Consider the following 14,733-nt stretch of genomic DNA (forward strand, 5'->3'; position numbering starts at 1 on the left):
CAAAATTTTTTCCTCTTACCTGTCAGTCTCTTACACAGTTGACGCAGTCGCAGTGCAAAGCTTCCTTGTTTACGTCCAAATCCCGGCTCGGTATTGGCTGACGCTGTTCACGTGAGCAGCCGGCCAATAATGAGTCAGTGTTTTTATGTAAACACGGAAGCTCTGCACTGTCATCTGCGTAGGAGACTGACAGGGAAGAGAAAAAATTATTGAATAAAGTCGTTATTTTTGTTTTCTCGTCGCTTCATAAAATTAAGGTTGAACCACTGCAGTCACATTGACTATTTTAACGATGTCTTTACTACTTTTTTGCACCTTCAATGTGGTAATTTTGTTGCTTTCTATGGGAGATTAAAAACTTCTCGGATTTTATCAAAAATATCTTAATTTTTGTTCCGAAGATAAACGAAGGTCTTACGAGTATGAAACGACATGAGGGTGAGTAATTAATGACAGAAATTTCATTTTTGGGTGAACTAACCCTTTAAATAAATGCATGGTTGCATGTTAAAAAATCTAATTTACATTTTTAATTAAATTAATTTTTAACTCAATCGATTCTAGTTTGTTTCATTTGTTATCGTCATGCATTGACGGGGACTTGATATGTTGAATTTTTTTTTTTATTATTGTTGAGGGGGCAGGAAACATAAGATATTCTTCACCCTGCCTCCTTTTCATCATGGTTTTATAAATTATATATATGAAGATGATGAAGTAAGATTGTTGGAAAAAAAAAAAATATCCATGAATGAAATAAACATTTATCTATCTCTATCTATCTATCTAAAACTTTTATGTTGCAAACATTATTTTGATGAGTTCTGTTAACATAATGTTGATTATTACATCAGTGTAATATTGTGTAATTTAAAAACAAATTTTTAAATTAATTTACTTGATAACTAGTCTTGATAACTTTAAAAAGTGGGCAGAGGATATCTAGTTAGCATACTTTGCACTGGATGAGGAGAGTAAATGGTGAAATTCAGTGTTATTTTATGTGTTTTTTAGTAAAGGGGAAGACCTGTTAGTGTTTCATGCTGTTATGTTTCTGCTATGCATATGTTTTCGTAGTTACCATTGTGCTGAAGAGTAGCAATGACTGTGCTAATGTCAGTAACAAATAATATCTTACTTGTTCATTAAGTTTACTTTACATGCTAAGCTACAGTATATAGGTTACCGCATGTGCTATGCTAGCTATTGTTTATAACTGAAATGTATAAGAATGTTTATGATATAAATTATTAACTTCCTCTAACAGTGTCATTTGATGAACATTATTACATAATGTTTAGAGTGTAGGGAGGACACGTCCTTCTCAGTGTCTATGAAGTTTGTCAACTAACATTTATTGATGATAATAAGAACAATCTGGTTTTAATTTTTATTATGTGTTGGTTGTAGGTTCTTCGTTATCTCCCTTCGACAGAGTGGAATGAGGATCAGATGTCCAGTGCTGTAGATTTTACATCTCCTGCATATTTTGCTGGTAATGAACCTGTTTTTGATGCTGTTCTATAGTTGAAATACATTTAAACTAATATTTTTTTTCGTTTAAAGAGGCCATATTATGCCCTTTTTCAAAGTTTTCTTGGTTTGGTTTTTGGGGTCTACTAGAATAGGTTTTCATCCCTGAATGTTAAAAAAAAAAAAACATATTTGAGATTGTTGCAGCTCCTCTATATCCAGTCTGTCAGAAACGCTCCGTTTAGTTCCTGTCTCTATGAAGCCCCTCCTTCTGAAAAGTGCAGTGTGCTCTGATTGGTCGGCTGGACCAGTATGTTGTCGATTGGTCAACGGCTTCAAGCGTGTTTCAGACATGTCACACCTCTTACCATAATCAAGTTTCAACACAAACTAACTCAACTCAAATTACTAACTAACTCAATCAGGCCTATCTATCTATCTATCTATCTATCTATCTATCTATCTATCTATCTATCTATCTATCTATCTATCTATCTATCTATCTATCTATCTATCTATCTATCTGTCTGTCTGTCTGTCTGTCTGTCTGTCTGTCCGTCGGTCCGTCCGTCGGTCGGTCGGTCGGTCCGTCCGTCCGTCCGTCCGTCCGTCCGTCCGTCCGTCCGTCTTTCCTTGGAGTGACTGTGCTTTGTAACTTTGCGGATGTTTTTCATGCTTAAACAGCAACATTACACACTAAAAGAAAAGTTTAAAATGTAAAAAAGCATAATAGTTTAACTTTAAACAAGTTTACATATACTTTAGATAAAGATCTTTAACTGAATATTATTAGATGTCATGCATTTCTTGATTAGTTACTCTGTTTTTGACCCTTCAGGGGTATTTGTATCAATGTCAGAGCTCCCCTTGCACTCGACCAATATAGAGGATTTTAAAACGCAACTGGACTTCCTCCTGTCACATTACAACATCCAATACGATATCAGCACCATCAAGACAACGGGAGATGAAATGGAGCTTTTTAGTCTGGTAATTCTAATCAAATTACGTCAATGATATCTAAAAGATCTTAAAATTAATTCTACAACATGATGAGTTATTGTGCCTTATGAAAATTGTAAGTGTCGATAATGTGATTTGTTTCTATTTTATGTAGGTTAGTTACGTGTTTCGGACTGTTTTTAAAAATCAGGAGGAGATGAAGACCTTCTTGCAGTACGACAGCACTGAAGCGACAGACCGGAAGTTTGGGAGAAAGAGTCCAAACATGACTCTCAGAAAAGAGTCCAACTGGATTCCTCATATACAGGTGAGACAAGCCAACAGTAAATTTTATATGTAATAATTCATGAACCATGTGATGGAATATGATGTCTATGCTCTATTGTGCCTCCTGTGGGAAACAAACAGATGAAACCAAAGCGAGATCCTTGGCTACAAAAACAAATAGCCAAACTCAAGGAGCTCAGATCAATGGATGAACTTCTCCAGATGCACAGCAAGTTCCTGGAGGTGAACAGCAGAATTTGCCACTCATCTATTAATTAATTCATATATACTACATTTTTGTCAAGTTTCCTTTGGTTGTCAGTATTAGATCAATCATGCAGCAGTTTGTCAGAGCACATTACATCGGCAACACTTTAAAATAAGGTTCCATTTGTTAACATTAGTTAACAAACTACTAACATTGACAAAGATTAATAAATACTGCAACAAATGCATTGCTCATTGTTAGTTAATATTAGCTAATGCATTAACTACTGTATGTTACACTACTATAATCCAACATTACTATACTGTTTTGCACTTTCTTCTAAAGGAGTCAGATCTTCATAAAGTGACTGATGCTTTGAAGCAGTACACTGCATCTGTATGTCAACCAGAAAAACCTTCATCTATCAGCACAGCAACTCTCAAAGAAACTTCTGATATATGGAGAAGCATTTATAACACAACAAACATGCCTCAGGTGAACATCTGTGTGAATAGTAAATTATATTCTCCAAGTCAACATGACATCTTTTCTTTTTAAATGCATGTTCCTTGTCTTGTTGTCAACAATTCTTCAGTGCACATTGTTCACAAGTAATTTCTGCCATAAAATAAAAAAGGTAATTGCGACTTTTTTTCTCCCAGTTTTGAGTAAATACATCTCACAATTCTGAATTTATCTCTTACATTTTGGACTTTATAACTTGCAAGATTATATCTTACAATTCTGACTTTATTTCTTGCAATTCCGAGTTTATATCTAATGTCAGAATTGCAAGAAATAAAGTCAGAATTATGAGATAACTTATATACTCAGAATTGCAAGACATAATGTCAGAGTTGTGAAAAAAAGTCAGAATTGTGAGATTATAAACTCAGAATTGCGAGAAACAAAGTCATTGTTGCAAGAAAAAAGTCAGAATTATAAGATATTAACTCTGAGTTGCGAAAAATAATGTCAGAGTTGCAAGAAAAAAACTCAGAATTGTGAGAAATAAAGTCAGAATTGCAATAAAAAAGTCAGAATTGTGAGATATAAACTCTGAATTTTTAGAAATAAAGTCAGAATTGCAAGAAAAAAAGTCAGAATTCTGAAATATAAACTCGGAATTGCGAAAAATAAAGACAGAAATACACTAGAATACAAATATATTTCCTATTAATTAAACAATTTGTCTATTTTGTTATTATTTGCACATTATTTTTCCCTCCAGGTGGCCAATGGACAGACTTCTCATTTATCTAAATATGCAGATCAGAAAAACCAACATGAGAAAAAGAATAAAGGGTAATTTTCCAAATGCTGAAATGTGTCTGTATTGTATGTTAGGATTTCTTTTAACAGCTCTTTGTCTCCTAACTGTTTAGTCAAAGCAGCGGTGCTTTTCTGCTTGAGAAGGATGAAGATGCTGAAGAAGGTGCCAAGGAGGCCGTAACAGCCAGAGGAGCTTATGAGTCTTTAATCTACCTGAGACACCTCAGGATCAGAGAACTCAAGGTAAAACACAGTCAAAGACCGTCATGAAAGATGTGAAACGTTTGAGGTTTTGGTCTTTCCCACAAAAGCACAAAAATATAAATATATAAGTATTATCACACCTTTTAAAATGTGTACCATATTTGTTTTTTGGGACATGTACTATGCTAATACAATGATTCTTTGGTAGTCTATCATGCAAATACATAACCATAATACATAATAAAAATGTGTTTTGGTCACGTACCATACTGATACTATGCTTTTTTTGTACAACCCATACAAACCAATAATTCCAGAGAAAGGAAAAACATGATTTAGGATATACTTTAGTTATATAAACTATGAATTATTATTATACTATTTTTTTACTATGTTAAATAGTTTGGATTGGTAAGATTTTTTAATGTTTTTGAAAGAATATCCTCACCAAGGCTGTTTTTATTTGATCAAAAATACAGTAAAAACAGTAATATTGTGCTTAATTAATTAATTAATTAATTAAACTGGTTTGTAATGTAATATATTTTAAATTGTAAATTATTCCTGTGATTCAAAGCAGAAGTTTCAGCATCATTACTCCAGTCTTCAGTGTCACATGACCCTTCAGAAATCTTTTTAATATGCTGATTTGCTGCCCAAGAATGCCCATTTATTATTATCAGTGTTGAAAATGGTTGTGCCACTTGATATTTTTGTTGTTTTTCAGGATTATTTGATGAAGGGAAAATTCAATAGAACAGCATTTATTTGAAATAGAAACTTTCTGTAAAATTATAAATATCTTTATTATCACTTTTGGTCAATTTAATGCATCCTTGCTGAATAAAAGTCTTAATTAATTAATTTATTTGTTTATTTTTAAATCTTATTGACCACAAGCTTTTGAACATAGTATGTATGATGCTTAAAATGACCATAAATCAGGAGAATTATACAAGTATGACAATACTTGTACTAAATTCTTTGTTTTGGTAAAAAAAAAAAAAATTCTCACTAAAATGCCGTGTTTTATTGAGTCTTGGCCTCTTGTTTGTGTAGCGTACTTGTTTGAGCTCGCTGAACTACCTGCGGTCAGTAGAGAGGACTCTGGCGATGGACGCCCCAGGTCTGGAGTTGGTCGGAGGAGATCTGGTGAGAAGTGTGGAGGAGATGAGCTGGATGAGTGCTGCTAAAAGACACGATGGCTCTACTGGAGCTCTTGGATCAAATCACTTCATCTACAACAGTCCAGTTGACCATAAGGTTCTCCACTTGCAGATTCACCCCGTGTTTTATGGAAAAACCAATGCAATGTGAAAGGCAGAGAGAGTAAATCTCTGTTCTGTTTTAGGTTCACTGTGTTGAGTTTATGGAGTTTCCCGAGGTGGAAAACCTCCATGATTACTACAGCACAGATGGGAGCTGCATCCACACGCAGGACCAGCGGGGTCTCTACATCATCTATGATGTGGCCCTGGTGGACCTGCATGAGTTGGAGCAACATCTGCTGCTTACTGCGTCTCATTTCATACAGAGGAGCAAAGGTCAGGGCAGATGCTATATGTATATATGTATATATCACTTAACGTTAGTGTATTGTATTTATGTGGACAAGGTTGAACATAATATATATCCAACTCTATATATAGAGCTATGACGTAATATACTTTACATTTTGTGATGATAAAAACAATTACGCAGCCGAGATTTGCTATATATAGTGCTTTACGTGAGTGTAATTTATGTATATGCTGGTAAAGTAGGATGTACTATATATCTAACTTGTTTAAAACTGTGACTGATTTTTTATGACTGATATGTTCACTTATATTGCAAACATTAAAAGTAAAGCAACTTATGACAACTCATTTTACTTGATAATCAGAAGAATTTCCAAGTGATAAAGGATGTTTAACAAGAAAACCATGTAGGTTGGGAATGTTTTTTATTCTTTGGGAATTGATGGTGCAAAAGTGTTTCTATATGTCAGGTGATTGAAGGTGAGGAAAAGTAAGAGGGCTTGGTGTCATTTCTGGTGCAAAACTAGGCGGCTCATATTTTAGTATGATGACACAGAGCTGCCATAACTAAGAATGATGAAGACACCTTTAGTTTGTAATCTGTGTTTCACAATTGTCGTTTCATGTTATTCTGTCAGAATCGCATGCATCTGATGGATCTGGAGGAGAACTTCACTCTTTGGCTAGAATGGATGTGGATCGGTTGGCTGTGCTTTTAGACATATGGACATGTGAAGCAGAATTTCTGGAGCACAAAATACAGGTATGTGATGTGTGAGTGTAATTGTAATCATGCTATACACTACAGTTCAAATGTTTGGGATTGTTTAATGTTTTTGAAAGAAGCTTATCAAGGCTGCATTTATTTGATCAAAATATTATTAAATATTATTATTATTATTATTATTATTTAAAATAACTGTTTTCTATTGTAATATATTTTAAAATTATTAAAATATTATGTAATATATTTTAAAATTATTTTTTTCCTTTGATGCAAATATGAATTTCAGGATCATTACTCCAGTCTTCAGTATCACATGATCCTTCAGAAATCATTCTAATATGCTGATTTGCTGTTAAAGAAACATTTCTTATTATTATAAATGTTAAAAACAGTTGTGATATTTTCCAAGATTATTTGATGAACAGAAAGTTTAAAAGAACTTGAGTATTTGAACTGAGCATTTATTTGAAATAGAATATAAATGTATTTATTGTTACTTTCACAATTTAATGCCTCATTGCTAAAAATAAAATTATATATTTCTTTAAATTACTCACTTTCCACAAACTTTTGAGCAAAAGTCTTGTATTCACAGCTCTTGAATTGCTATTTGGAGGCGTATCAGCATGTCACAGATCCAGAGGAACAGTTCAGATTGGCTCAGGTCATCACAGACGTCATGCACAGAAGGCCACAGATTGATTTTACTGCTGGATATTTTGTTCAAGCTTACAGGGACACTATCGTCTGCCTCCACAGCCACCAACAGCTCATCAAACTAGTGCTGAACAATCAGGTAACCAAGAATTTGCTGTGTAATCATGTTGAACCCACCTAAACTGTCAGATTATTTTATGCTTTGATGTTTTTTGAACGTTAGATTGATGAGCAGCGGCAGTATCTGGAGAGAATATGGAGGGAGGGACAGAATGGTTGTTCTAGCGAATACGGCCTGCCACCAAACTACATCCCTAAACATTTGGTTTCGGTTGGTGGAAGCAGGTAAAGATAAAAATAATCAATCATAAATTCAGCATAACGCAAATGTTTACATTGTTTACTTTATTTAAGTAAATGCTTTTTTTCCAAGTTCAACCTTCTTTAGTGTGTAATGTTGATGTTTGAGGATGAATAAGTTCTGCAAAATTACAAATTACAAAGTCCCTCCAGCGGGAGTTATTCTCTATATCAGGGTCACTGTTTCTGAACTCCCTGATTGTAGTCTTGAATTTTCATCTGAGAACGTACATGTCACAGTATTCCTCATTTAAATAATTCCCACCAAAAGCATTTGCAAAATAAAGGGGTGACAATGTAAAACATATGAAAAATAATCTTTTTTTTGAACAGCTAAGCATGAAAAATGATTCTAGTAGAGCCCAAAAACAAAATCAAGACTTTGTTATACTTGTTTACTTGTATACTTATACTATATACTTGTATACTTCTAGTTGAGCATGATACTTGTCATTCCTGTAGTTTAAATAATTGAGCATGGCACTAGCAACAGTAAAATCATGTGTTTGATTGCTAGAGAATGCTTTAATTTAAAAAAAAATATATACATTGAATGCAGACCGTCTGCCAAATGTATAGTTCTAATTGTAAATGCATGACTGCTTGTGATGGATAAAAGCAATGTCCACCTTTTATTCTTGTTAAAATGACATATCACATTAAGGGATGCATCACAAAATGAATTGCAAATGTTTTTTAAAAATGTACACTGCCCTCCAAAAGTTTGGAAACACCCCTGGCAAAGTGTGGTTTTGGACGATATCAGCATAAATCCTTATCATTTTTTGTGCAAATACATTAAAGTAACTTGACATTAGCATTGAAGACCAGCAATAATAATTTTCATTTTGATTACATAATAATGGCAATACATGTCAAAGTCAGACATGCCCCTTTGCCAGCTGTGATGCCAGCTGTGATACTGGTTTAAACTTGGCCCAGGTTTGTAAAAGATTTTTGGGTCAGCACACCTTAAAAGCTTCAACAATTGATTGCCAATAAAGTTTAGAATACAACGGACCAATCAGAGCCCAGCTTAGGTCAGATAGCTGCTAATGGTGGATATTTTGATGAATCGAAAATTTAAGTTTTTTTCTATGTATAAACTGTTTATATAATAAAATATGTTTTCGTAGTTTGTGTTGTCCCTTATCAGAGCAAAATTATCACAAATTAAAAAGGATTCATGCCAGTATTGTCCAAAACCCCACTTTTCTAGGACGTTTCCAAACTTTTGGAGGGCAGTGTATCTAAAAGCGTAAAAGACAAAACACTTGTTTTAGGGTGTCTCCTTGTGCCTTTGTTGCAGGCCTTCTTTGAAGAGTGTGTATTTTTTGGAGATACACCCCTCATTGTGTTTGGCATCTCGGCTGTACGAGGGTCTTGAACGGGCTTGTACTGAACTATTTGAGCTGCACAGAGCGAAAACACCATCTCAGAGAGTCAAACTTGAGCAAAGGCTCTTGAAAACGGCCCTGTGTCGTTGGCACATGCTTGCAGCTCCTGGCACCACCTACAGTTCTCAGATCCAGAGAGACGTATGTGTCTTTTTTTGCTCCAAATAAGCTGAGATGCCGCTGTCAAACTTAATGTTTAGGGGGGAGGGAAGGAAGGAAAAGAAATAGAAGTATTTGATTAATATTAAAGTATTAATGCAATACTATCATATTGCTCACTATTTGTTATTTAAATGTATGCATTTAAATAAAAATGCATGTTTTATTTAAAAGGGTCATGAATTGAGAAATCAAATTTCCTTTTGACACATAAGAGGTCATTGTACTATAAAATATCCTGTACGTTTCAGAACTCAAAAAGTATAGCAAACATCTGAAGTTTTCAAAACAGTTACACACATGTAACGGTGGGGATGTTTAAATTATCTTAATATGCAAAACTATTACCCAATCACAGCAGTGGCTGTTTACTTCCAAGTCTTGAATGTGACACGCCTATCAGAACAGAGTATTTCAAAGAGATGGTCAAAAACATAATAGAAAATAGCCTATTCTAAATAAGGATTTTTTTTTTTTTAACATAATAAGTGGACCCCTTTAAAGGTGCCATAGAATGCTTTTTCACAAGATGTAATATAAATCTAAGGTGTCCCCTGAATGTGTCTGTGAAGTTACCCCATAGATTTTTTATTATTCATTTTTTTAACTGCCTATTTTGGGGCATCATTAAATATGCGCCGATTCAACGTGCTTCTCCTTTAAATGCTCGTGCTCCCCGCCCCCCGAGCTCGCAACTCTATAGTACATTGCATAAACAAAGTTCACACAGCTAATATAACCCTCAAAATGGATCTTTACAAAGTGTTCGTCATGTAGCATTCCCGATTATGTAAGTATAGTATTTATTTGGATGTTTACATTTGATTCTGAATGAGTTTGAGGCTATGCTCCATGGCTAACGGCTAAAGCTAACATTACACACTGTTGGAGAGATTTATAAAGAATGAAGTTGTGTTTATGAATTATACAGACTGCAAGTGTTTAAAAATGAAAATAACGACAGTCTTGTCTCCATGAATACAGTAAGAAACAATGGTAACTTTAACCACATTTAACAGTGCATTAGCAACATGCTAACGAAACAATTAGAAAGACAATTTACAAATAACACTGAAAATATCATGATATCATGGATCATGTCAGTTATTATTGCCCCATCTGCCATTTTTTGCTATTGTCCTTGCATGCTTACCTGCATAAAGTCTGATGATTCAGCTCTGTGCTACTCCAGACGTTAATACTTGCTTGTCTAATGCCTTGAACTTGGGCTGGCATATGCAAAAGTTGGGGGCGTACATATTAATGATCCCGACTGTTGCGTCACAGTTGGTGTTATGTTGAGATTCGCCTGTTCTTCGGAGGTCTTTTAAACAAATGAGATTTACATAAGAATAAGGAAACAATGGTGTTTGAGACTCACTGTATGTAATTTCCATGTACTTAACTCTTGCTATTCAGCTATGCCAAGGTAAATTCAATTTTCAATTCTATGGCACCTTTAAAAAAAATGCAGCTCATGACCCTTTAAAAGTATGCAATGATAAATATTTTGAGCAGTAGTATGCAACATTGATGTTGCATTTTCAGTTCAGCAAGTGACATCTATTTATTAACTAACAAAGAAATAAATAAGGTTGTTCTACATTATTTATTCAATTTTGAGTTTAATGTTCATTTATTCATGTTTCAGTTGTTCTCAGATGGGTTCATGGAGGATCCTGTTCTGGTCAGAGAGCTGGGAATGTCTGTTGTGAGATCTGCCGAGGAACAGGAGAGGAAACAAGGCAAAGACAGACAGTTGTTCATGCTGAAGATGTTCTGCACATTGCTAGAGCTCGTCACACTCCGTCACCGCATCATTGAATCAGCATCAGAAACTGAACACCTGTCCCAGTTGAGTTGGAAAACAGTATTGCTGAGCAGTTCAAATTTCCCTTGATTATTTTTCCTTGATAACTTCCAGTTATTGAAACTTAGATGTGGCTCATTCTTTCATTTCCACAACGAAGGATGGGGCAGAAATAGCTTGAAGTCCATTTAACAGAAGTTACAGCATGCAAATGGACTGTTTAAGTATTCAAGTCAGAGAGGGTGGAAAATGTTCATGAAAAATTTTATTATGTTTTTGGAACATAAGTGGTAAAAAAGATGAAAAATGTGTAAAGTGGCCTGTTGCATTTTCACATTCTATCTATCTATCTATCTATCTATCTATCTATCTATCTATCTATCTATCTATCTATCTATCTATCTATCTATCTATCTATCTATCTATCTATCTATCTATCTATCTATCTATCTATCTATCTATCTATCTATCTATCTGTCTGTCTGTCTGTCTGTCTGTCTGTCTGTCTGTCTGTCTATTGTGCTGTCAATCGATAATTGCACATTTTTCTGTAATTATTCTCGATCAATTGCAAAGATTCAATCAAAGAATCAAAGATTTTAATATATTTTTATACTTTCACATTGAATGTCCAAAATAATGTAGAAACAACACAAAGACAGTATATTTGTTTAATGGCATCTTGAAGGCCAGTATCTCTGATACCAGTACTGATGTCTATTAATTTTTTTCTTTTTCTCAATTTTAGCCATTAATTATAGCCATTCAACATTACAGTATAACTGAAAGCTATCAATTTTATTTAATAGGCTTTAAAAAAATATAACAGCTTTTAATTTAAGTGAACTTAAAACAATCTTCACATAAACCCATTATAATAAATGTCACATTTAACAGCCCTAATATAAATAATTTTATTTATTTATACATAAATGTGTGTGTATTTTTTGCTGCTTTAATCTGCCTTTACAGTTTTTCTCAGTCGCTTTGGTGCATTTCTCACATCACTATTTACATTTGCACAACAGTTAATGCAGTTCTCAAAACAATTAGTACAAACTGCAAAACCTAGTTGATAACCTGCAAAAGCGTGTCACTTGCTCAAAATGGATAGGTCATTCCTCAAAAGCAAGTATTTGTGTCAATGAAAGTGTCAGTGTCATCAAGATGAAAAGTCCTGACACCATTGTTTATGAACAAGATAGTCAAATGGCTTTGTCATGTTTTCATTATGACAGTTTACTCTGTCAATGTTTTCCAATGCAAAAAAGTCAGATCTTGTTGACACTACCTGAAAATGCTCAAGACAGCACTATATACTATTTGCACAGCCATTTGAAAAATACAGTAAAGGTACACATTACTGTATTTAGTGAGGTAACTGAGTACAAGACACTGAATATGTATGTTTCACATTTTTACTGCATATGCTCTTTGCAATTCTAATTTGTTCACAGCATTGTGCAAAAGAAAAAATACACCCTTATTTGCAACAAACATAAACTCCCTTTGGGTAGAGCTGTGCACAACTGTAAACAATATTGCAGTACATATGGCAAATCTTTACTGTAACACTACTGTACACTACAATACACTAAATGTGTGATGCAGTAAAGCTGTACGTCTAAATGTAAAATGTACAGTGACAAGTTCTTGTCCCACTGCAAGCTTCATGTATGACACGATGACAGTAGTGCAGTGCAGATTGTTTAGTCCTGAATTACTGTCCATTTATACACACCTGTTCTCCCAACGAAATGTTTGAATAATTGAATTTACAGTGGTTCTCCCAACATTTGGCTGCACCCTTCGACCAGCCTCAGCCATTGTGAGGCCGTGATTGACAACATGATCTACAATTGTAGCCCTGATTTCATCAGGGATCTGCCTATTGGCCTCTTCTTCCTCTTCCCCTGTTTTGTCCCCTTCCCCTTCTTCCCCGCACCCTTACCCCTCTTCCATGAGGCTGACCTTCCACTTCTGTGTCACAGTATTGTAGAAATGGTACACACTATGTCCTGCTTGGTTCGTATATGCTTGTAAAGTGGGGGTTATGGGATTCAGCTCTGACAGTGATTGTAGAGAAGTGGCTTATCATTGGTTGCAACTAATGCTTCACACACCCCTTCTCATCAGTGAAAGTTGAGATTCACTTGAGAGAAATTGTTCAATTTAGGAGACATTTTCAGGAAAAAAAGATTTAAAAAAAAATGTGTAAAATTTGCTTGACAGATTTTGACAACTAGTTCAACATTTTTGTATGTAATGACTCAAGCAATGAAATGAGGACTATTAGTTTTATATGGAATGACTATTCAGCATTCACAAGTATAGTTAATTTTGACTGACATGACATAAGCAAATGATAATGTTATAAAACAGCGGAGAGTTGTATGAAAGCAATTGATGCATGTCCAAAAGCATTTGCAATTTGTTCGAAGGAATGAGAAACTGCTACTATGATGTGCACAAATGACTAAATGTTGTGGAGGTTGAACTAACTGTTGTGCAAATGTAAATAGTGATGTGAGAAATGCACCAAAGCGACTGAGAAAAACTGTAATAAATGATAAATAAATAAAAAATAAATATAATTGTGTGCCTGTGTGTATATATATATATATATATATATATTTGCACACACACACACACAATTATATTTATTTTTTATATATTTATATTTTATTTTGCTGCCTTTAATCTTTCATTTTAATTTTTGCTGCTTTTAAACGTTCCTCAAAATGATAAATGAAAAAACAGCTTAAGTTATCAAACTCTTAACTGAATGTCTTTTGCTTTCTGTCATGTTGCTTAGACTATATAAATCACTGGCCAGAGTGATGGGCTATGATGATGTTCATTTGTACATGCGGCCGGTGCAGTTTGAGTTTGCTGTGCGGAAAGAGATTCCAAAACAACTTCCTGTGTTCATCACCACCCTCCAGGACGACAAACAGAATGTTGACAGGTAAAAGTCTATAGGACTAATATTGACCTGTCAAGCTCATTATCAGCATCTGTTGAAAGCAATGAATTGAACGCAGTGTATAAGGTTTGTTGCAGCCTAAATGCTGTAATTAGTGGTTGTTTTTAAGGTTTGCATATCTATTTCTCAGTATATCATTAATAAGTCCTCTTGCTCCATTTCTTCAGATCAGAATGTGTAAAATCTAGTTGATTTCAGTTTATCTCTTTCTGTTTCATAGGTTTGTTCCAAACAGCCTGCCTCTCTGTGTCCAGGAACTTGATGAGTGTCATATTGGCAAATTTAGCTTTCAATCTAATGAAGCAGTTCTACAGGTAATCACATGATTTATATTTGTCCTGCACATTTTGGCTCATTATTTTTGTCCAGTATATGAATCATCATTTGACCTTGTGTTTCTGTGCATCAGCTCATGAATCAGTCCAGCCTGGAGAACCTGCAGGTGGTTCTGGTGTGTCAGGTGGTTCAGAAGAATGCTCTGATTGGAGCACTTAAACAAGCATCCTTGTGCTATAGGACAGAGAAGCTGGATCAATCCTCAGATACAGACCTGCCACTGCAGCATGAGGGATCTACTTCATCTGAAACCAGGAGATGTGCCTTAGCTACTAGAAACAGGTCTACATGCATAAAGAAAATGAAACTTTTCATAAAGTCTTTAGGATTTTTACATTGATTTTCATGACAGTTAAGCATAAAAAATGTAAAAGATATTCTGATTTTAAATACA

The 14,733-nt window shown here is 34.5% G+C and overlaps 1 protein-coding gene across 1 annotated transcript in view; it reads left to right on the forward strand.

Moving 5' to 3' along the window:
- Nucleotides 1-14,733, forward strand: part of si:ch73-242m19.1 — a 41,781-nt gene that overhangs the window by 3,505 nt on the left and 23,543 nt on the right. Inside the window, exons 6-22 of the mRNA XM_048190476.1 lie at nucleotides 1,411-1,495; nucleotides 2,312-2,463; nucleotides 2,591-2,743; nucleotides 2,845-2,946; nucleotides 3,257-3,406; nucleotides 4,143-4,216; nucleotides 4,297-4,426; nucleotides 5,447-5,650; nucleotides 5,739-5,931; nucleotides 6,546-6,670; nucleotides 7,230-7,430; nucleotides 7,515-7,636; nucleotides 8,961-9,189; nucleotides 10,859-11,061; nucleotides 13,833-13,985; nucleotides 14,224-14,317; nucleotides 14,413-14,621. Coding sequence (XP_048046433.1) covers nucleotides 1,411-1,495; nucleotides 2,312-2,463; nucleotides 2,591-2,743; nucleotides 2,845-2,946; nucleotides 3,257-3,406; nucleotides 4,143-4,216; nucleotides 4,297-4,426; nucleotides 5,447-5,650; nucleotides 5,739-5,931; nucleotides 6,546-6,670; nucleotides 7,230-7,430; nucleotides 7,515-7,636; nucleotides 8,961-9,189; nucleotides 10,859-11,061; nucleotides 13,833-13,985; nucleotides 14,224-14,317; nucleotides 14,413-14,621 — 2,579 coding nt within the window. The remainder of the gene's footprint in view (nucleotides 1-1,410; nucleotides 1,496-2,311; nucleotides 2,464-2,590; nucleotides 2,744-2,844; nucleotides 2,947-3,256; nucleotides 3,407-4,142; nucleotides 4,217-4,296; nucleotides 4,427-5,446; nucleotides 5,651-5,738; nucleotides 5,932-6,545; nucleotides 6,671-7,229; nucleotides 7,431-7,514; nucleotides 7,637-8,960; nucleotides 9,190-10,858; nucleotides 11,062-13,832; nucleotides 13,986-14,223; nucleotides 14,318-14,412; nucleotides 14,622-14,733) is intronic.

Source organism: Megalobrama amblycephala, linkage group LG5 (genome assembly GCF_018812025.1).
Source record: "Megalobrama amblycephala isolate DHTTF-2021 linkage group LG5, ASM1881202v1, whole genome shotgun sequence".
In the NCBI taxonomy this organism is placed as follows: Eukaryota; Metazoa; Chordata; class Actinopteri; order Cypriniformes; family Xenocyprididae; genus Megalobrama; species Megalobrama amblycephala.